The sequence below is a fragment of the Sander vitreus genome, chromosome 14 (genome assembly GCF_031162955.1).
Source record: "Sander vitreus isolate 19-12246 chromosome 14, sanVit1, whole genome shotgun sequence".
Lineage (NCBI taxonomy): Eukaryota > Metazoa > Chordata > Actinopteri > Perciformes > Percidae > Sander > Sander vitreus.
This window is the reverse complement of record NC_135868.1, coordinates 24884907-24909243: the sequence shown is the minus strand read 5'-3', so window position 1 is coordinate 24909243 and position 24337 is coordinate 24884907. Positions and strand designations below refer to the sequence as shown.

Below are 24337 nucleotides of genomic sequence, written 5' to 3'. Positions count from 1 at the left end.
TAGGACCTTTAAGAGTTAAGTCGAGATTCAAAAAGCACTTTTGAATCAAATGCAACCTCAGGGGTTTTGTGAATCAGTACATTGCCAGTTGCAAAAAGTAATAATATTTTCATAGTGAATATGTTTGAAGACTTCTTCTTTTGCAAGTGGCTGTGACTTAAAGAGATATTTTGCTGATTTAAATCCAGTTCTGTGTCATGGCAGTGTGGGCAGTGTGTTTAGATGAACAATGTTTTGCTTCCCTCCATGGTGCCATGTGCACTGAGCTCCCCACGGAGCAGAGCAGTGGAGGTCTGCCGAGATCCGCAGGATGATGCACAGTGTACAGGGAAGCTCTGTACACTAGAGCCACCAAGGGAAACCAATCACCGTCCATCTAAACACATTGGCCACAAAAAGATGACACAGAGCCGGTTTAAAATCGGCAAAGTATCCATTTAAACTGGCAATTGCTGCTGATAATTAAGTTATCATTGCTGTTCTACACATGTCCAAATTAGAGTTTAAAGGGTAATTAACGAGTAAGTTTTGCACATTTAACTCAAGCACTGCCTCGGCTCTTGTGCATTGAAACACTTAAAGTACAACAATACAAACCTGGCAAACCTTGGCTGCTTTACCGAGCATTTTTTTTCTCCTATGTCAGAAATAGTTGCATAGTTCCTCTCTCAACTTCAACGTCAGAGTAGCAGGTGAATTTGTTTTCATGTACGGTGAAATCACGTTTTTGTAAAAGTAGGAAACATAAGCGGAGAAATCATGCGTTACATTACTACAAGTTAAGCACTATGTTGGAGTGTGATAAATCATTCTGACAGCTGGGCTGCTGAAAAATCCACTGTTTACTGTAGGTCATGTCTGTAAGTACAGCACTTCAGCAGCTTTTGATGTTGGAAGAGTACCGCAGCAGATACATGAAGCAAATAGAATACAAATGCTATACAGTATGCGGTCTGTTGGATGCTCTCGCTGGCTCCACAGGTAGACCTTCAGCTTTGACCTCAGTTGAAGAGGTGCTTCATCGACTTCTCGGATATCCTTTTGCCTCCAGCACAAAGCTTTAGTCTTACAGCTTCTCTCTTTTTTTTTTTTTTAATTACTAACATCAGTGTTAAACATCTAACATTCTAACATTTTAAAATGCTCTAGCATTCATTAGGTCTGCTGTATGCCTTCAGCCATGTTTTAAAAAGCAATTTTACTGGCAGAGTTTAAAGGAGAGAAATATTTGCTAAAATGCAAACATTGTGTGTTGCTGATGAAGTTGCCAAAGCACTAGTCTATATCCCCGACGTTTCACTTCTGGGATTGCTTCGTTGCTGCTGGAAATTCCGCAGGATTTCACTCTTTTCGGCCGGATGTCCGCTACCTTCCGCTTTTTTTGTGTTGGAATATTAAACTCTGGTGGATTTATGAGGACTAGGCTGGCTAGCTAGCTAGCCTATCTGTCCAATCTGAGTTTTCTGTTGCGCGGCTAAAACAACTTTTGAACGTACACGTTTGCATGTTTTGCAGCGGCAACGTGGCTCAGCCCAGGGCTTAGTTCCGATTGGGCTTGGTTTAAAGAAATGCCAATAAACCAGAGCACATTTTTCTCCCATCCCGGAATGCTGTGTGGACTAGCCAGACCCTCCTCCGCAGCGCTGTGGAGGAAGGGTCTGGCAAAGCGAGACTAGCAAAGCACTAACATTTCTCAGTTTCTTAATTTAAAAAGGTTTTCCATCAGCTGCTGTTTATATTGTGTATGCTGTACGGTCTTAAGTATCAAGTGCCATTATGAGTAAAACAGACATCGTTCACCGAGTCCATGCAGTCTTTCGTCAATACTTCGTGCACAATCCACTGACTATTCTTAATAACATTAAAACAAAGCTTGTGTTGAGTGACATTCTTTTATTTATCCCAGGTATGGTTTGGTTACACTTATTCATAAATGGACACGTGTTAAAGTGATGGTTCGGAGTAGGCAAAACAAGCTACAATGTAAGTTAATAGGGCAGTTGTGCAGCTTGTATTTACCTTCATTTACTATTAATATTCTAAGTGTCTGACAACATTATGGAAAGGATCCCTTCAGATAGACCTTCAAAACCTCTTTGAGACATTTCTGTTTAACCAGAAACATCTCTGAAGTCACTAGCACTAAACCCACCAGACTCCATTTAAAAAAGCAATACTTTTAGTGTGCAACACTACTTTCGACTAGGATAGTTTGGATTTTATGGCGGGTTGTATGAGGTACTTATCCATAGTCAGTGTATTACCTGCAATAGATGGTGATCGACAAGCCCCCAGTTTGGAGAGCCAGGCAGGGGGCAGCAGTAAAATGTGTTTTAGCCACCTAAAAATGAATACCAAAAATGTTAGCTAAAAATCAGATATAATTTGATTAGTTTCAACGCTTTGCCCTTCCGTCAGACTGCCCTTTACAACAGGGAACTGCTGCAGTTATCTATGCTCTTTTGAGAGCCACCAGACTCCTTCAACAAAAACAATCATTTTACCTGGTGTGAATCCAAACTAAAACCCAAAGTAAACACAATAACACAAACAAACTAACCGATTAAGGCAGCAGTAGACTAGCAACTCCTATGTTCTGCGAGGTAAAATTACTCTTTCTGTGTGGCTTTGGAGGGAGCATAGATGGACATAACGGCTTCAGTTCCCTGTTGTAAAGGGCTGTCTGACAACAAGGTTAAGCGGTGAAATTATTCTAAATATAGCGTACACTTAAAGGGTAACTACCGTTTCTTTCAACCTGGACCCTATTTTCCTATGTTTTTGTGTCTAAGTGACCGATGGGAACGACAATCTTTGACATTGTTCCATTATTAAGCAAGATCGCCGCAGTCCGCAGCAGCGAAACAAGCTACAATGTAAGTTAATAGGGCAGTTGTGCAGCTTGTATTTACCTTCACAAAAGTGCTCGTTTTACCACTGACAGGCTCAGATTAATATTCTAAGTGTCTGACAACATTATAGAAAGGATCCCTTCAGATAGACCTTGTTTAACCAGAAACAGCTCTGAAGTCGCTAGCACTAAACCCACCAGACTCCATTTAAAAAAGCAATACTTTTAGCGTGTATGGAGAAACACATTTTCACATGTAAATCGGTAAACTATGTGTTCATTTCAACCAAAACTAGAGTTGTGATGGTTGTAAAAGTGGAAAGACGACCCAAAACGCCTTTTCATAGTTTTATTTTGTTTCTGTCGACTTTGAATGAAGTGTATTTTACGATGCTAAAATTACTGTTTATTTACATGGAGTCTGGTGGGTTTAGCAAACGCAATTTTGCGGATGATTTTATGTTTAAAAAAAGGATCTTACTCTTTAACAGAAAGGTTGACCTTCTTAGAAATCCTTTCCATAATGTTGTACGGACACTTAGAACATTAATCTGAGCCGGTCAGTGGCAAAACGAGCACTTTTGTGAAGGTTTTGTGAAGCTACTTACATTGTAGCTTGTTTCGCTGCTGCCAACTGCAGCGATCTTGCTTAATACTGGACCAATTTCAAAGCTTGTTGTTCCCATCAGTCACTTAGACAAAAAAAACATAGGAAAATAGGGTCCAGGTTGAAAAAAAAAAACCCGGTAGTTACCCTTTAAACTGATATTGATTTTTTTTTTTTTAGGTGGTCCTTATTTTAGGTGTCTAAAATACGTTTAGCTGCTGCTCCCATCCACAGCAGTACATGGCTTAGCTTCCGTGTCAGTACTCCTTTCTGCTTCTCCAAACTGGGGGTGTGCCGACCGCCATCTACTGTAAGAAATACACTGATTATGAAAAAGTACTTCATACAACGCTGCAAAAAAAAAAAATCCAAACTATCCCTTTAATTCATATTGACCCCTTCCAGGAATAAAAGCAAGAAAAAACAAGATCTCTCTTCTCCACAAACCTAAACAGGTCAGCCTACACGCCTCAGCCAACATCCAAAGAGGAACTGTCCAGCACCGTGTCCGTACAACTTTTCAACGGGGAGACCCAGCAGCTGACCATCACCTTGGAGAACATTGGATCTGAGGACATCGAGACTCTGGAGCTCACCTCTAAGATTGTCAGCACCAAAGGTGAGTACCCCCTAAGTACCCCTATCTGATGTCTAAAGCCATATCTGTCAATTCTGTCTTCTATTCTATTTTATTTTATTTTTTAGTTCTGAATAATTTTCATCTTAGATGACAATGACTATGTGGATTAATAGCAAAAATTTAACCTTCTTAAACAAATGATGTATTGAGCTCGTTGATGTGCGTACATGCAGTATTTATCAATGTTTTTTGTGAGGACAGTTTTTTTTTGCTGTACTAGCCTCTTGCAGTTTTCACGTCCGCAGTACAACAGAGGTCATGATGCGTTGTCTTTGGTTTCCACCTCTTTCATGCCCCCGTGGCTTTTCACTCTGTGTTCCTATCTCTTTGTACAACATCTGCTCAGGTCCTCAGATCTCTGCATTCCCCGCTCACTCCGACTCGCTGTCTCTGTCTCTCTCTCTTGCTTTATTGTCTTTGTCCCACTGTTCTGTGTGGAATAAAAAGAAGCAGCTGCAGTATTAAAATAGGCCGCAACATTTCCAAACATGGCACTAATAAATGAGAAATCACGCTTTGAAAACATCTGGCCCAGTGCTACCTGTGGTCAGGAGTCCAGCCTGGTGATACACCGTAATGACCAAATGAGATTTAAAATTCAACTCTGTCTATTCCATAGACTGTAATGAATTTGAAACCTCTTCCAATAAATGTCATTGTCAGCATTAGTTTTTGTGATTAACAATGTTTTATTTGCCGCCTTCTCAACAAAACATACAACTCACAACATGAACAACCTCCCCCACCCCTCTCCCCCTCCCTCTCCCTCCCCCCCTTCATCACCACCCACCCAGACAAAAATCAAGAAAATATGACCCCACAACTACAACATTCCAGACTATTCAACAAAATGGTATCAAAATGGACAATAAACCCAAAACCAAATAAACGTATGTATAAATAAATGACAACACCATAAGCCCATCATACACGTCTCTCCCCAGCACAAAGCTTCTTAGGAGTCCAGAAAGCTCAGGTCCTTTCCCCATTTTCTAGTGTAGACATCCAATCTGGCAAACCATTTATATGACATAGGCCGCCACCCTAGCCATCTCCCAAGCCCACTCCTGGATTGATGGCCCCCCCTTCATTCTTCCATCCCCTTAAAAGACTCTGTCTGGCTGTCATTAAACTAGTCTGGACCCAGCTTCTTATGTGCTTATCCATCCCGCTTAGGATTGACCCATCTCCCACAACAAATAATCTTGGGCTGAATGAAACCTGGGTCCCTGCAATCTGACATAGGTTATCATGTATCCTGGTCCAAAATCCCTGGACCTTCTCACAGGACCATAGGACATGAAGTAATTGGCCGTCCTCTGTCTTACATTTCCAACAATTTGGTGTGTCTTTCAGACCAATTCTAAACGATCCGGAGAGAGTCCAATAGAAGCGATGCATGCTCTTGAACTGAATGAGGCGCACCCTCACATCGCGTGACATAGTTTTATGTCCAGCATCATTATAGTGTTAGAGGTTGTATACTACCTCTTTACACTGCTCTGAGTGATTTATTCCATCATTCATGTAGACTTCCTTTGGTCCACAAACAGTTTGAAATACTGACATGTAATTATTTTCAGACTTAATATTTTATTTTTGTCCATAAAGTAAAGAGTAACCGAGCTGTACCCTGCAATTCCTGTAAGGTCAACAAAATGTACCACATAGTTTACAATTGTTGTCTGTGAACATCACAAATTGGATAATCGTTGTTCAATTCTCTATGTAACCAGTATTTGCCCCATTCAATACAAAAAACAAATGTAATGGGATCGGTATTCAAAAGTTAAAACGATCTGATAACAAAAAAGCATTGGCCGATTTCTTTAAATTGACAAATCTCTACTAAGATGTGTACAAAGTCAGACATTACACAGTTGAAAATAAACTTGTCGGTGCTTTCTAATGGACAAACTATGTGATGGCGACACTAGTCGGCTTATCTTTGGTATTTGTGTACGGAAATTCCTCGTTACTTATTGCTTTGATTCCCAACCAGGGGTACTTGTATCCAATGGGGGTAGCTCTGCACATATTAGGGGGTTCATGGGAAGAATGCAACGTAGTTCAGCTAGTTTGAAAAACGGATATTATGATTTGATTGAAAAAAACACATACTTTTATATAACTAATAGTGTTAAGTCACACATTAAACAACAAAATTACAACTCAAATAAATATATTTGAAACATGATGGTTGGTGTCAATCAAGGGTACTTGGGCTCATCTGATGGTGCTGAAAAGAAATGTTGGGAGCCACGACATATACAGGGACACCGATCTGTGCGCAGCTACAATCAGCTGGTGATATTGCCCATGCTGATGTACAGTATTGGCCAGACAGCAGTTGAGAGTAACATATTAGGTCTTACCGGTATTATAACTATTTTCAAAAGGTGTTTTATCTAATTGAAAAGCTTTGCTCCAGAAATTCCGCTTGAATTGAACACTTAAGTCGCATGTTACTCAAGGAAAGTGGCTGCATGTGTCCGACAATGCACAGAACATTTAACGGTACAAGCCTACAGCTGTCCGCGGACACGGAGTGCGGAAAGTGTGTCAGAGTTGCGCGTGTGTCTGTGTGTGCGTGTGTGTGTTGGCCCGCCCCCACGAAGCTCCGACCTGCAGAGGAGCAGAAGCTGCACCTTCGCCCAAGATGAAGACTGAAAAACGGAACTATTTTGGTACAAACATTTACTCGCCATGTGGCAGATATCCATATAGATAGATTTAATGTATTAATTATATATTATTTAAATGTAATATTTAGTGTTTAATAAATACTTGTTAAATGTAGTACAGAGTCTGTAGTCTATCGCACAAACACCCACAAATGCTGCAAACATTTGACAGCCAGTAGGAATTGCCTGAGAGAAAGTCACAAACGGCCATTCCACAACTGTCCAACAGCGTGAAAGACGACATACTAAAGGAGATCAAAGACATATTGTGGATATTTAAAATGTCTTCCAGTTCCAGTGTTAAATATTCTTTAGAAATAAAAGTGTATTGATCTTTGAAATGGTGTACCTGCATTTTTATGCCAGTATCATTATATTAGATGAAAATGGTCTTGGAATGACAATATTATTGTTTATGGCAATAATTTCTGGGACAATTTATCGTCCAGCAAAATTAGTTATCGTGACAGGCCTAACTATACCTATCTTTTTTTTTTTTCTATAAGGTCTTTCTTTGTCTCCCTAAACCCACTCTGTGAGAAACCCTTTTAACAAAGGTTTTTCACCTGCTATTCTCAAAATATAGCTGATTGGACCATACTAGAAAATAGGGTTACACTTTACTTGAAGGTATCTACATAAGAGTGACATGACGCTGTCATGAATGTGTCATAAACATTATAAACAAGTCATAAAGGACATTATGCTTCTTTTAGTAAGTGTCATTCGGTTTTTGTCATGATAGTAAGGGTTAGGGTTCAATTGTCATGACTGTGTCATGACCGTGTCATGTCACTCTTAGGTAGATACCTTCAAGTAAAGTGTAACCCTATTTTCTAGTATGGTCCAATCAGTGTTACCGAAAATAGTAGCGTTTCCTCTGATTCCACCTTTTGAATGCGGTAGATTCAGGATATGCAGTAGATTTTTCATGCACTTTCTAACCATGCCTTTGCTTTCAGCAGCAGTTCGATCACACAGTGATGAGCGCGCAAGGGGAGGAGGAGTGGCCGGGAGCCAGTATATATGGAATTGATCTGACATTTCCGAAATGGCTTCAGGGTTCTGCGTTTAATTGAACACAGGCTACACTAACAAATCCTCTGTCCAAGGATTAACGCTCATAGCATCGGTCTTACCAGGCAGCTTCTGTCAGTCTTGCACTCAGGTGTATATGTTTCTCACATTTCATGCATTTCTTTGCAAGCATGTCAAGAACTATCTCTATTGTGTAAAATTTGGAGAAATCTTTGCTGACCAGCTCTGATGTAGATTTTATGGCCCAATGGCAGCGTGGTGAGATAATTACTGTCTCTCTCGTTGCCTGGGAACGTCTGTACAGAAGCCCCATCAAGCCCTCGCTCGAAGGTGGATGAGAGTTAGCCCGTCAATGCTAACTAGTACAGAACTCCAATTAAAATAGTCCAGTGACTTACTTTCTACTTGTCAGAGCCTCCCTGCTTCACACATACCATGCTCCCTGTTGGACGGACTCCAAGGCACAGTGTAGTCTCTCTAGTTAACAAGAGTTCTCTTTGAAATGGAACTGTTGTTTTCAGCGCAGGATGAACAAGCAAAAATAACTGACTTCTGTAGACCTGAATTAGAAAAACACCATCTTTAGTTTCACTCAAAGACTTTCGACGAACACTTGAATAAATGTCCTCCAATCATTTACCTTGGAAAATATAATAGTAACGCCAACTTAAAGTATGTACTTCTTTCATATAATACAAACAAGTAAACATGAAGCCATTCAAATGGACTAATTGAAAGTACTTTTTTTTTTAAACAAAGCAATTGAGTTAATGCTCATTAAATGCTGTTGCGCTGTGATTTCACAAATAAATAAATGTTGATACAGCCCACACGGGTCGGTTAAAATTCAACAACCCATCAATGTTTAAAATTCAGTTAGACATGAGACTGAAAAATGGCTCAATCAAAGTGAATGCATTCTTTAAAACCCAACGATAAATGAACCTTTCTGTCCATTTCGTTTTCCCCTCAACCTTTTCAGTCACAGTTTCTAAATCTGCAGGGCTGGCCGAAGGCCAGAGGCCGAAAAATGTCTTAAGAAGTGGAAAAAATTGTCCTAGCAGATAAAACTGGCCAGCAGAGAAACCCCCAACAGAGCTCTTCTTCTGTCACTTTCCCGTTCAAACGTCTTCTGAATGAATCATCGTTGTCTTTATTCTTGCTTTGTAGTTTCTTCTCTTTGTTTTCTTTTTGCTTTGTCTTTTTTCAGTCTTTCCAAGCTGTCCAGCAAATCCTTATCTGCTCCAGTTTATTCAGTTCCTTATGTTCCTCTGATGCTCCTGTTTTTTTTGTTCTTCTACGTTGAGTTCTTTGAGCTCTGTGTTCCTATCCAGGGCAGCAGAGTGACCCGTAGCACTTGTTCTTTGAAGCCTCACTGAAAGTGCAATCCTTTGGATACTTTGTTCTAGCGCCTTTAACTCACACGGTATATGACAACGTTTAGTCTCCACTGTTATAGACCAAGAACAAGTTTGATGATAAATGGTCCGCTGCTGAGTTGCATTTCACACCTTTTAAAAGTTCTTGTCCGTTGTTTGCCTTCTTTAAAGCTCAAATTTAAACCAAAATTCTAGATAATCGGCAAAAGAGAATTGTATTTCTCTCAGTATTTGGGCATATTGTGATTAAAAAAGTGGCGCTAATTCTACAGTTGGGTTCCATTAAACCACTGAAGAAGAAGAAGAGGACACAGTAAGATGATGTAGGTAAAAGAGCGCCAGTCAAATCTCAAACAGTGGAAAACCATGTAGAAAACATGATGGAAATTGAGAATGAGGTCATTCCGTCTCTGCGTCGCTCTGACACTGTTGCCCCTGGCAACCGATGGCGTGGGATCCCAAAATGGTGGGCGGGCTCAGACACCTCCCAAATCGTCACGTGACAGCAAGCTACCATGACGTATGTCCTCATTCTCAATAGAGCTCAACAGTCCCGCCCCTCCTCCGAGAGACCTTTGGTTCCGGAAGTAAATTTCCCATTCATTTCTCCCATTGACGTCTGGAAAAATCTGCATATAAAGAGTTTTAGACCATGCCTTAGGCTAATCAGCTACGACGTGACTCATAAGCATACAACATATAATTTCGAGTGAAAAAAAACAAACAGAAAATCCCCAAAAAAGTCAAAGGTACAAGACTGTGTACATATTTTCATTTCCGAGCGCAGGAACTACTCATCCCATAAACTACCGCGCACCACTGAATAATCTAGTCGAAGACAACCGTGAAAGAGCCTCTTGAACAACTTCCAATCCGACAACAGCCTCACATACTTTTTCCTCCAAACATTGATTTTTATATAGTGAATGTACAGTTAATAGCAGTTTCAGTAGTAATCGTGTAATGATTGATATGACTAATACAGTATGAAGGCTACAGTAGCCTAGCTAAAGTGAACGGATAATGTTCAACTAACGTTACCAACCTTCCCTGCAAAACTCCCCACAACTTTGTAGGTCTTGTCCCTTGTGCTGGCCCTTACAAAACCCACAAGCTGACCCTCGGACACACTACATTCAATAACGTGACCCGATCTAAAGTGGTTTTCACTCCTTTGGACGCTCTTGTTCTCGTATTTGAAAAAGAAAAGCCATCATGGCAGCCAAGGAGATCATGATTGCACTGGTAACTCTACGTGCAGAAATGCAACACAGGTTTTTTTTCCCCCTTTTCATTAAAGGTCATACAGTAGACAGTACCGTTACAGTAGCCTACACAGTATAGCAGCAGAGACTCGCACAGACTTTTGCGGGGTTTAACAAACCGTTACATGAGTTCCACCAATCGGAGGCATCACTGTGGGATTGTGGGATTGTTCAGGATTGTGGGTAATGAAGTACTTATCCAAGACATCGCGAATAAAAGACATTTATCTCAAAACGAGGTTGGTGCCCCATGAACTTTTGACATCTATATGAGCATATACAAACGCTTAGTCATGTCGTAGCTGGTTTTAAGTCTACCATCGACGGTTACGATTTTATGGCTCATACTCCAATTGTCATGGAGAAATTGTATTGTATTCTTACTTCCGGAACCGGCTGTGGGCGGGACTGTTGAGCTCTATAGGGCATATGGCATGCGGTTTGTTTTATGTATTAATTTGAAGAATGTTACAGTCCCCGCATCAATCCACAGTGGGCGATTTTAGACCCTTTTTAGGGGGACTCCAGCCCTAAAAAAAACTAAAATTGCTGAATGTTACAACATTGTGCCAAATTGGTCGTTATCACTGTGACTCATAAAGTGTCAGGTTTAGTTCCATCATAGTGTTAATAGTAGTGATTGACCGATATGGATTTTTTTTTAGTGCTGATACCGTTTTATTTTTTTTTTCATCAGCCTTAGCCGATGACCGATACGTGCTGCCGATATTTGGAGCCAATACTGCTTTTGCGCCCTCAATTTACATCATACAAATGTAAACCCTGCCACACTGGATTTGTTTTCAGAATCTGCTCTGCCATTTCTTTTAAAAATATGATAAACACAGATCAGTGTCACTTCTGCAATCATCTTACATTCATATCACCCAAATGACGTGCAAAATGTGCATCACATGGATGGCTGCACTGCATATGGTTAACTGTGCAAGGGTAAAAGGCTTTCATCAACATCTACAACACAGCCTTGATGATGCATTGCTTGCTGACATATTATGAGACATTATGATATAATCAGGTCATCGCAAAATGTCCTTTGTCAACACATTTAAATCATTTTAAGAAAACAATAAACCTAAAAAGTAGACATTGAAATAAAGTGCTTGATTTGTAATTTAAGACTGTGGAAACTCTGCTAGTGGGGGAGGGGCAGTGCATGGTCTGCACGTGAACTGCAGCGTCTCCAGCAACACAGAGCTGCCTGTGGACGCCGGTCTGTAAATAATGCCGGGAAAAAACTATCGGCGAACGCAGCAGCCGCGTATCGGCCAATGCCGCAAATATCGGCCCGATATATCACTGTATCTGTGTCCCGTTCTCATTAGGGGCTGAGCCCCCTTAAAGGTCTGATCCTAGAATCGCCCCTACTCCACGCAAATCTGATGGCTTCGTCTGCTGCTAATTTTCGTCTCTTCAGTGACCTTTTCAACCCTCTGCCATTTCCTTAGGTGTGCTCTTACACTAGGCTTAATTACAGTACAAAGAAAGGATGCACACCTGTAAGCAGTAAGAATAGCACATCTGAGCTACCTGTAGGAGACCTTTTGAAGGCCATTTTAATGTCAGATCAGCTTCCGTCTGGAGTGTGTCACAGGGGTCATGTTTTAAATTGAATCTGGGTTTCACTTTGCTATCCGTGGTAGTTTGATGTTTAAGTGGTTGTTTTGAGTGATAACATATCCAGGACGCGGTCTTATCACAAAGGTTATTTAAATTTCCCCTCAGACATTAGCAGCTATTGTAATTGAGAATTGTATTTGTTTGATAAGATACAATTTTGTTATAGAACAAAAGCAGGAGCTCCTCTATCTGTCTGAACCCAGTTGAGATTTTCCATGGCAGTGAACCTCCCAATGTGCATGCTTTTTTAAAAGTAAAGAAAAACACCACCTGTGTCCCATGTCTCATTAAGATCTATTCATTTACTCTTGAAGAGATTACAACCAGTTGTAACGTTGCACTTCTCGCCCCACAAACGAGTTTGACTGTTATTTTCATATTGTCCAAAGTTGTACTCCTTATTTTTAGTAGTTGGTGCAGATGGAGTAGCAGCTGTCCAACCTTCACTTTCTTTATTTATAACAGACTGGCAAACATTAGCGGATCAGTAACTTTGCAGTGTTCAGAAAATCCCCTCATTTTCTTAAGGCTTTTCTAGTTAAGAGTATATGTTGCATATTTATTATTCTCATGGCTGAGGAAGGTAATCAGTGGTATGGAAATTACCCACATGGCTACATTTATTTAATTATATTTTTAGATCTCCGTTTTCTGTCTGCTGAGATAAAGGTTTAAGCTTATGAGGTGCCATTTGTGTTTATTGGTTTAATAACATCGGTTTTCTGAAGGCCTACATCTCTTACAGTGATTTGGGACCATTTCAAGTCCAAATGAATGTTTTTATGTCTGCTACAGCGTACAGTACATATCTGCTGTGTAAAATCATGTGTTCTCCTTTTGAGAGAGAAAATCTGAAACCAAAATGGCGAAATTTATATTTAAAATGTTTTGGTTTCATGACTGCGCCCCCTATTTTTGCTTTAACCCGTCAGAATACGGTTACTTCATTGATGGAGAACTTGTTTCTATGCAGCCAATTACATTGGCTGAATTCTCCTTGAAGAAGGCTGTTTGTGCCGCTGCTAGTTGGTTGTTACTCAGCTCTATTTTAACATGAAATAGTCCTCTAAACAAAGGCTTTTTAACTTTTTGCCAAAAGAGTGCCTTGGACTGCGTTTCTTTTTTAAACCAATCAAACCACTTCACACCATTTTAAACAATATTCGTATAAAGCAGTTATGCAAGCTCAGCCTGCCAACTCCTGTCAATCAAACACGGATACGCCCCTCCAGCCACTGAAATGTAAAGGAGCATTTCTGATATTTCATCCTTTTTAGTAATGAAAAACTGCTAAGAAATGAAGGGTGTGACGGTGCACAGAGGTTATGGTTCGGGTCATATCCCAGTTTAGTCAGGAGTTAAGGATACATTACTTTTTATTTATTTTGAACAGACAGTAGTGCAAGACTGTCAAAGACTGGAGACTGAAGTAACATTTGGTGAACTTTGGATCCGCATTGTGTGCATCAATCTACGCACCGTGTATTCTACGCGCGGTTGTGTGCACCATCCCAAGCACCGTGACGGTTCGGATGGCATGAACATTTAACGGACATGTTGACATAATTTGTAGGGTTGGGTATCGTTTGGATTTTTACGATTCCGATGCCGAACCGGTACTTTTAAAATGATTCCGATTCCTAAACCGATTCTTGAAAAACTGAAAAATGACATCAAAGATGTAATATGTTTACTAGCATTCACGTGCAGTGAATGGTTAAGCTGCTTTTACGTCCGTTTTGGTGAGCCCGGAGGGAAAATATGGCATTTTAAAAGTAGCCTACATTTACGGTAGCTAGCTAACGGTAGACTGCAGAGAGAGTGTGATATTTTAACGTCCGTTTCGGAGCGACAGAGGGAAAATATTTCAGTCGGCACATGAAGTGGAACCGAAATTTGCATTCTACTCCGGTCCGATTCCTACCGGTTGCGTAGGAACCGTTTCGGTATCCAACCCTAATAATTTGTGACTGCAAAAAGGATAACTAAATGTGATTTCAGTTAGACTTTAAACAACCGTTGAACGTACACACGTTCCACCAAAACTAGTTCCTTCCCGAGGCTATTTTGCCAGGGCACCGTTGCTCCGTCCGGTGCTCAACACCGCCCAAGACGATTGTGATCGGTTTAAAGGCCAATAAACCAGAGCACGTTTTTCTCCCATCCTGGAATGCTGTGTGGACTAGCCAGACCCTCCTCCGCAGCGCTGTGGAGGAGGGTCCGGCCAACGCGAGGCTAGACTTTAGGTTAACGGTTGGTCATTTAGTAGGTTACATTAAAGGCTTACCTCAAGGGCAAGACAGCATTGTTGAGGGTGTGTTTGTTTGGGAAGATTTTGAATTGGGGAAGAGGAGAAGGAAAAGTGCAAGTTATCTTGCAAGTTTTCTTATTGTCCTGGGCTTGTTATGGGAGTCTAGTGGGATATAGAGCTATTTCTTTCATGTTTAAAAAAAGAGTTTATTTCTTATAGTCAGCATAGAAACGGTGTTCATGGCAGAGTGCCTGCTGTTTTATGCTAACCAGAGTGAACCCTGATAAGCTGTTGGTAGATGAGCTGCCTTTGAAATAACGCATGTTTGCATTGTGGTGTTCCCAGTTTGTTCTAAAGGCTGATAATTCACAGGCATTGGAGTATACTGCGTTCTGCACTGCAGTCAGACTGCAGATCGCGTTTCCTGTCTCTGTTACGCAGTACAACAATTTGCTGTGTTCTAGGTTTTTATCATATTGAATAACACAGCCTTTAAGTGTCCCCCTTGTTACTTGATGGAGTCTTTTGTAAATGCTTTCAAGTGTCTGAAAATGACAGTTCAGCCTATGCTCATATGCTGCCTCAAAGGGAGAACAGCGTCGTGGGCTGCATTATACAACCCAACCTGCTAATTGCATTGCAGTGCAATTGATCATCCAGTTCTTTTTTTTCTATGTAAATTCATCTCTTTTTTTTTTTTTTTTTGCCATTAACTTCTCAAACCACTGCGGATTCAAGAAAAGTGCTTTAAAATATACTTCACCCTTGAAGTAAATTACCACATTTTAATGAAGATGTATTTTTAATCTGGTCAATCTCATTTTTACTGCTGTTTTTGCACCTCATTCCATTAATGATGAGGAATCATCCACCTAAAATGAACTATGAAAAACTAATTAAAGGTTATTTCTAAAAGGATACAGCTCTCTGAATATAGGCAGCTAGAGTTCTAATTAAACATTTTAATTTTTTTTTTCATTTGAGTCGGGTTTATGTCGTAAGTCTAAGTATGTACTCACAGACCGCTTGGCTGTAGACTAGTAGTCTGGTTCAGATGGATTTTCTTGCAAACATTATGCATGATGCACTCCCCCTAACCACAGTCCTCAGCAATCCACCGGAGTTCAAAATTACAACAAATTTACGGAAAATAACATCCGGCCGAAAAGCGTGACGGCCGCAACAGAGCAATCCCGGAAGGGGGACGTCACGGATATAGACTAGTGATGCAGTAGTGACTGAGGCTGTAGTGTCACACTGCAGCACCACGGTGACAGGACTTACCATCCCTGGTCATCATATTACCTTGTCTCCCAACCAGCCTTTGCCTCCTGAGTTATAACCTGGAGGTGGCTTTAGACAGGCCACTACGGTGGCCGACAGGGGCAAACGCCCTGCAACTTAAGAAAACACGCACAAATAGACAAAACACAAGCACATTAAGAAAACAACTTCATTAATTTGACAACACATGCGCAGCATTCAGCAAACACACTGCAAATGCACACAACACAACCAAATGCATAAACGCACTGCAAATACACACAACACAACCAAATACACAAGCACTGCAAATGCACACAACACAACCAAATGCATAAACGCGCCGCAAATATGAAACGATGCAAAAAGAAAAGCACACAAACCCTGAAAACAAATGCAACAAAAAAACGCAGCATCCAGATTACACAACGGAAGTTCTCCAGACCTCTAGAGGGAGCAGCTGGTGGAACAGCTGGATTTTCAACCCCACGGGGAGAGAGCGCGCTGCCTTTTTATTAGAGTCGGGTATGGCTGCAGCCTGGAGAACTCCATAGACTGTATATTAAATTCATATTATTATTACTAACATAATATATTAGTAATATATATTCTATGCTCCCGTCTCATGCCCTCCCGGCTGCTGCCGTCCCCGAGCTTCGGCTTTTCAAAATAAAAGCTTGCGTCTGGTCCGCTATGTGTTTGTACTTTGGTGTTTTGGATGTTTGTGAACTAAACAGTACGGCAATCATGCTAATGACTACAATAACTTTTTCAGCAGATGTCTTACTTACAACACGTTGGAGTTAGCAAAGCAGTTCTGTGTTTATATATGCGAGCGGGATTTATTCAGTTTGATAAATCCCACGGTAAATTGGCTGGTTTCTAAACGGGGAGGGACTAGAAATCCTGTCTGTTTTTTGTATTTCAAGAGCGAATTGCTCCACAATATGAATACAGATTGATCACTTATTTAGTTGGTAACTGTTGTTGTATAATCACAATATTACACTTGAGCAGGCCTATTCTTCAGTGATGCGCCTTTCGGACCTCCAAATGAAACCCTCTCATGTAATATGGCTTAAACAAACGTCAACGTCAAACGCTGATGCAGTTTTAAATGTTTTATCACCACGAGTTTACAGACGTCTCTGCTGATTGAGTATCACCTGTGACCTGAGCCGAGACACAGCCACCAAACGAGAGAAAACATATCTCAAACATAGACTTAATATTTACAGTCTATGCAGTCTCTCTCTCTCTCTCTCTCTCTCTCTCTCTCTCTCTCTCCCCCTCTCTCCCCATGGGGTTGAAAATCAGGCTGTTCCACCAGCTGCTCCCTCTAGAGGTCTGGAGAACTTCCGTTGTGTAATCTGGATGCTGCGTTTTTTTGTTGCATTTGTTTTCAGGGTTTGTGTGCTTTTCTTTTTGCATCGTTTCATATTTGCAGCGCGTTTATGCATTTGGTTGTGTTGTGTGTATTTGCAGCGCGTTTGCTGAATGCTGCACACGTGTTGTCAAATTAATGAAGTTGTTTTGTGCTTGTGTTTTGTCTATTTGTGTGTGTTTTCTGAAGTTGCAGGGCGTTTGCCCCTGTCGGCCACCGTAGGCCACAGTTACGAGGGCCTCTTTGAAGCCCTCTGCATTTTCTGCTGGAATTAAATGAATAAAAGATGAAGAGTCACAGTAGGAAGACATCGGCGGCAAAACAAACAAACATTACTCTTCCTGCCACAGCACAGCCATCATGACATATAAAACAGCAGATCAGTTTCTCAGACAGTGGCCACAGTTTTTTTCAGCGTGGATCGTGGTCCTGAGGATTTCGTCCCAATTGTTCTCCTGGATGAGGCACTGAAATATATCTCCAGGAACCATCTAGAAGCTGGTTGGCGGCAGAACTAAAACCTCTCCCTCAGCACACTCACACACTTAGACACACACCTACCCTCTTCCCTTTATGAGCTTTCAACATCAACTCAGCTCAATGTTCCTCTAAAACACTTACGCACATTTATATCAAACGTCTCATAAGGAAAGAACACTCTCCACTATGCGGCCTATAAAAAAGGAAACGAGCGGATTACTGTAATATTGCTTCAGTGATTTTGTTACCATGAGCAGAGCTGGCCGTCAGCTGCCTGCGCGGTTCTTCTTTCTCATTTGACTACATCAACTCCCGCGTGATGGCTGTTTATTTGTCGCTCCTCGTGCTAGTTTTTGTTTACATGGACAATGGCATTTGTCTTTCTGCGCCAGGAAACTCTTCTTTTCTTTTCTATCTCTATGGCTATCAGCCCGCATGACTCACAAATCTCCGACCAAACTGCAGACTGCATTGTGGGTAATGTAGGCGCCAGGTTTTACAAGAAAAAAGAATGTGGAATATGTGAAAACGTGGTGCTGCTGCATTGAATTTTGAATTTTTGCTGTCACGCTAAATCAGTGGCATACTCTTTTTACACTGCTGGCCAAGTCATTACATATTTAAACGTTTCAAGGGAAAGGCACATTCTATCAGCAAGGAAAAATTGAATAATCATCTTGATTGAGACTATGCAGCCCAATATCCCTTCAATTTACTGCCAACGTTTGCTTACAACTCGGGGAAAAAGTGTACCCTTTATTTAGTGCAGAGGTTGGGTTGGTGAATGGCGGTGTAGTCTGACTTTCACGCAGGTGACCAGAGTTTGTGTCCCGTCGTGGCTCTGCAATTACCATTCACTTCTTCATCAACTGTAACCACAATTGTTCCGTAAGTTGCCGTAGTTGCCATGTGCAGATATTGTAGAAAGCGAGAATTTTAGAAAAATTGGCATTTAATGTGAAAAAGAAAAATGTTTTCATTGTTACAGGATTGTCCAATATTGTCCAATGTTGTTGTTTAGCAAAACGGTGCTGGTGATCGCTAACGTAGGTCAGCCTGGTGTTACTTGCATTTCTCTGCTTATGCAGTGAGATTGTCCTCATACATCCCCTCTTTGATTGTAAGTTGTGTTTTTTGTCTCTTGAAGCCCTCCCCCTGAGAAAGCCCAGTCTGCTCTGATTGGTCAGCATTTCCAGGTCTTCCTCATCTGCGCTCTCTACATCTTTGCAGCAGCGTCATTGTAGCTGGGGAATGACTGTAACGACACTGTAGTGGCACTTTCTATCTATATATATATATATATATATATATATATATATATATATATATATATATATATATATAATAAAAATTGTGACATCACAACCGTACAGAAGTCCTGACCGCTCGTTTAAAGGGACAGTTTCTGAATACTGGCTGTGTGCATTTCTCTGTGGATTGAGTGTTCTGATTCTTTCACTGCAATATAGCACCTCAACTTGCTTTATAATCAAAAAAGACACAAAAGACTGCTCTTTTTTCTTTAGGCTAATGTCCTACTTCATAAGAGTGATAACGGTCCTTCTTTCAGGCGAGGTGAAGACTACAGAAGACAAACACAGAATACCATCATTGGCTTTTGCTACGAAAAAAGAAGGAATGTTATCAGTCGTAGTGTATTTTCATATATCTTGCCTGATCTTATCGATTAACACTTCAGTCAGTTAACAATATTGTGTGTTTTTTTTCTTTTTTTTCGTTAATGGCCTGCTGTGTACGACAGTGGAGAGATCAGATGTTTCTCTGTGGCGTTGAGTCGACCTTTATGCTAATCCATTACGACTGTTGACACTGGATTGATTGCTTCAATTGGACACACCCCAGACTCCTTTTGTTCCCTAATTAGTTTTAGGGGGAGAAATTGGAATGTTTGGTGGCTCCTTAATCTCTAATCTGATTATTTATTTGTAGAATTGTGGTGATTTACAGTTACGCAATACCTCCTGCAGTTTCTCTGATTGGTCCTGATATGTCCTGCCTGTTATATATACATACATACATACATACATACCTTAAAGCTCTACTGCGATGCCCCTACACTTTTTATAACAGATGGATTATTGTGGGAGAAAGAAAGGCAGGGGAATCGCAGCCAGAGATGATGAAAATCCTAAAACCTAAGTGTTCCGGACGGTGTTTGAATGAAATAGAGGTTGTTTTCATATCTGCCCTAAAGTAGCACCGACATGATCTCCATATTGTATTTTCAAGAGTAGGAATGTCTCTGGTGAACACTTTAAATAAGGCGTGAACGATTTCTTAACGGTCATTATGACTGCCATTTCTAGTGAATCGTAGTTTAGTAGTGTGATGGTAATAATGTCATCCACAATCCTGGCTGTCTACCTTTTGAATTACAAGGCCTGCTTATTCAAGTGGATGTTTGTTTTTCTCTTCTCTTTTCTTCCCAATTCCATTTCTTTTAAATCATATCCCCATTGACTCGCTCTCCTTTTTCTCTCTTTTAATTCACTGCAAGGGGCTCTGCGTTTATGAATATTTAAAGTGGAGTGTTATTCACAAAATCTTTATTTAATGCTGCCTACGTTCACATCCTCTTAGAGGGTTTTAAAGGCTTTGGTTATGAATCAAGCAGGGACGCGTAAACTGCTGTTCTTACTGTGAGCTCGCGTCACCCCTTCTGTTGAAATCAGCCTGCTTGCTGTTCCTGCAATCCCTAAGAGCAGAAATGGCTCACCTGCATATACCGAACACATGCTTTATTCAGGTGGTGTCATTCATTTGATGCTCCTGGCTGAAGTGGATGCAGCTGAGTTATTCGTCTCAGGTAGAAGGGGTTGGAGGCATACATTAGCAAGTCAGATCTAGTGACGAGCAGCCTAAAGACTCGTAGATATGAGGCCAATCAGCAGCTTTGTTGCTCTGGAAAGCTTATTGCAAAAGGTCACGTCATAGTAGCACTGGCGTCCTTAGTGATGTGCAACCTGCAGCAGCTACAATGACCATTTTGCACAGGCTACACAGACAGTAACCAGCACTACCTGAAAGTAAATGTTTCTGCCAAATGCTCGTGTGAAAGTTACCTTTTGGATGAACAGAAGCGTCTGTCTGTTTTCCTTGTCCAAATATATTTGCGTCCAAAAATTTTACCACATGCTTGGCAAGTCGTGCCATCTTTTATCCCAGTAGGTGTCATCACACCCAGATATGCCTTTTTATAATACTTCGTGATGCTTTTTGAAAAATCTGTTTGATGTCACTTTTTTATTTTTTTTATTTGCCTTTTTCTCCCTTTTGTGTGCAGAGAAAGTGTTTGGGGAGTTTCTGAGCTGGGAGCTAGAGGAGGCTTTGTCTCACCTGCCTCTAAAGTCGGGCCAGGCCGTGACACTGACTGTCAGCATCAAAGTCAAGCTGGACTTCTCTGGTCAGGAGAACCTGCTGCAGGACCTCAATGATGGTGAGTGGACACAGATGGGCATTTGAAAGTGTAAACCTGCTGAGAGAGGCTGCGTTCACATAGCCAAAAGGCAGTCAGAAAATTTTTAGCAGGGTGGTACGGCGGTGTGGGAGTACGTCCTGTTGTGTTATTTAAACCACTTATATTTACACTCATTTAACCGAAACACCGGCAATCGGCTAGGACTCTAAATCAAGCCTTACTGTACTTAGTCTGTTGCAGGCAACATTTTGGCCTTTGTTGTTGCTCAAAAGCTGACATCCATAAAAAGATTCGGTCTCCTTTTTGAACCGGAGCATCTGCAGATGAATTCCATAGCCAATATATTATGATCCACTAAAGTTGGGCACTATACGAGATGAATCTCTCCCCGTTTTGTTATCTTCACCACCATCTTGACTGTATGGGAGCCAGGAGGGACAAATGACTGAGATTCAACTCTTCTTTGTTAGGGAGGGAGGTTTATTTTGTGTGGTGTGTGTGACAATCGGTTACCATAACACTATTCTATGCATCTTAAGGAAAACTAAGACACTCCTTGTTTCCTACCCACATGACCCCAGACACACCTGTTGGAGATCTCTCCTCTACTAAGTGCACTATTCTGGGGGGTGCGTTCCGATCGCCTAGTACATCTTGTAAATAAATAAAATCACTTTTATTCACAAGTTACAGACATTTCAATAGAATACGTTTTGTTATGGTATCAGTTTTTGTTTCAATATTTTAGTTCAATAGTGTAAGATTGCGACAGTAGCGGCAACATATCCACGGTGTTCATGTTACCAGGGTAATAAATGATATCTGCATTGGGGACGTTGCTGCTTAATTCCTACTATTGTCTAGGAACTAGAATAGTTCCTTAATTGTCTACAAGTGGATTGTAGTAGAATTCACACCATGACAGCCAGCTGAAATTATGCACGTGTTGGATGCAGAAAGGAGTGTTAATGTGACACTGTACATGGAGCGCTCCTTGTTACAGGGATTCTGGCTGCCTTATTTAAAATTCAGCAGTAATAAGAAAGAGGTCCTTAAGGTCTCTACACCCCCATTTCTCATCTAGCTTCTGGCTTCCTCACTTCAACTGTCGGATTTCCTCTCTTCCAATTCCTGTTGTTTAAAAGAAATAGTCTGACCTTCTCCCCTACCTCGAAGCTTATTCACTGTGTTCCTCCTTCAGTCTTTCTCATAGTTAACACTTAGCCTCCTTTCCTTCCTTTCTCACTCCCAAACCTCTCTACCTCCTTCTTCAGACCTCTTCAGCACAGACTATGGGCTAATAAATATTAATGAACGATCAATATGGACCCGCTCCTCAGTGACATTACTCTCTGTTTGTGTTTGTGTGTGTGTGTGTTTGTGTGTGTGTGTGTTTGTGTGTGCAACATACAACGCTGCATGTTTATCCCAGTCCCAGTGTCTCTCTCCTCATGAGGTCATTTAAGCGATACTGTTTTAATGTTTTAATTTGCTCAGCAATAATTGGGGCCCTGAATCCTTCTAAACAGCAGCTCTGAATTCAGTCATTATGGTGACATCATGGGATGCAGTTGTTAAACAAACAAACACATTTAATGCCATCTACCACTCTAATACTGTACAATAATGAAATCACATTAATAATGTTGTGTTAATATACTAATGAACTTATTTGCATAAACAAAGGCAGTGGTTGTGCCTGTCTGTGCTCCTGTGTGCTGGAAGATTACCAAATTCTGCCATCTTTTGCTAATTAAACTCCTTGATTATTTTAGGCACAACTGATGCTTTCAACAACACTTCAATTGTTTTGCTTAGCTACCAAACATGGTCACATACAGTACTGTATCACATGTAATGCCCACACATTGTACTATTAGTGAATCAGTACCTTGTTAGAGGAAACAATATATATGGAAAAAAGGGATAATAAATATACTACAATACAACAACAGTGTGAGTAATAATAGTGCTGAAAAATGGGATCTATTGAGCACTATACATGCAGTATTAATGCCATAGTATTGCGCAATGCAATTATTATTGAAGTATTAGCACACATTTGTCAGTATTGCACAGTTGAAACAATATAAATGTTGAATAAATCAATAATTGTGGGTTTATAGCTGCTGACTGTTAAAGGTGCAGTAGGTAAGACTTCTAAAACTAACTTTCTGTCATATTTGCTGAAACTGACCCTATGTTCCAGTAGAACTACATGAAGCAGGTAATAAAAAAAAATCTGGCTCCTCTGGCACCACCTACAGCCTGTAGTGTGATTTGTAAAATAACTAACTGCGTGTCAATCACTGCTCATTCTCCCTTGTGGGGGGAGGGGCTTAGGAGGCCGTTTTTGGGCTTTAGCGGAAAGGGGGGGGGGGGACTGAGAAGTTGTAAATGTTCAAATTGTTTGGCTAAGTCCTGGATCTTCACAATCCTACCTTTTTTTAGGAAAAACTCAGGAGCACCACAACTCATTTTACATACGTGAAGAAGGTTCGGGAGACTTTTACGACCCACACACAAGCATTTAATGTACTCTCAATTGAGGAGAGATTAAGGTAGACAGTACAGTTTAACCACGATGTGTTATCGTGCAGTGTCGTCCCCAAGTCTCTGAAGTTCCTGTCTTCCCGAAGTTGTATTTAAACTCATTTTGGAGGAGTTAAGTTTAGCTGAACTTTCAGTGTAAACAAAGATATTGCGGCCGCCATAAACACAGACGCTTAACCCAAATGTCTCAGCACAGACAGAATATGTTATGTGTTTACTTCCTCTATGACCTTGACAGGATGAAGCAGCACTGTGTTATCATTCAGCTGTTACATCTCCCGTCTTCTATGGAGACACAGAGTTGAAGTACTTCTCGTTCAGTTGGTCAGTTGGACACTGACCTGTATGAGATCGGGGTACCACTGTCTCAACTTACATAGCATGAGTTCATAAGCTGGAAATTCCACCACTGACAGGTGTGAAATGAGTCCAAGTGCCAGTCTATTGACTCACACCTGTCAGCAGCTAAACAAATATTTATGTATTTATACTTTATATTAGTTTATATTATTAATACTGACTAATGTGTGCAATACAGAAATATATGATTTCCAGCACCTCTAAAGTTGACAAATGAACATATTGTAAGTTGTTTATTTAATTTGTACATATTCAGAAATGTAAAAAGGACTAGTGGTGGTTTAACAGGAAGTTACGTCTTAGCTAACTAGCTATTAACTCATATTTGGCGTGCAGACGCAAGAGCGGTGTCACTCTTTTCCTCTAACTCTCAGCAAGACAACCAACAAGCGTATTTCCCAAGTGTTGAACTTTTTTTTAAAGGTCCCATTTTGTAAATTGCACAGATTTTCATGTATTTTTTTTTAATTATAATGCAGGTCAAGGTGCTATATAAATACTGTGA

At 40.7% G+C, this 24337-nt stretch overlaps 1 protein-coding gene across 2 annotated transcripts in view; it reads left to right on the top strand.

Annotated features, from left to right (window-relative positions):
• Window positions 1–24337, top strand: part of trappc9 (trafficking protein particle complex subunit 9) — a 283244-nt gene that overhangs the window by 63064 nt on the left and 195843 nt on the right. For both annotated transcript variants that reach the window (XM_078267366.1, XM_078267365.1), the window contains 2 exons: window positions 3914–4077; window positions 20785–20937. In XM_078267366.1, the coding sequence (XP_078123492.1) occupies window positions 3914–4077; window positions 20785–20937 (317 nt within the window). The remainder of the gene's footprint in view (window positions 1–3913; window positions 4078–20784; window positions 20938–24337) is intronic.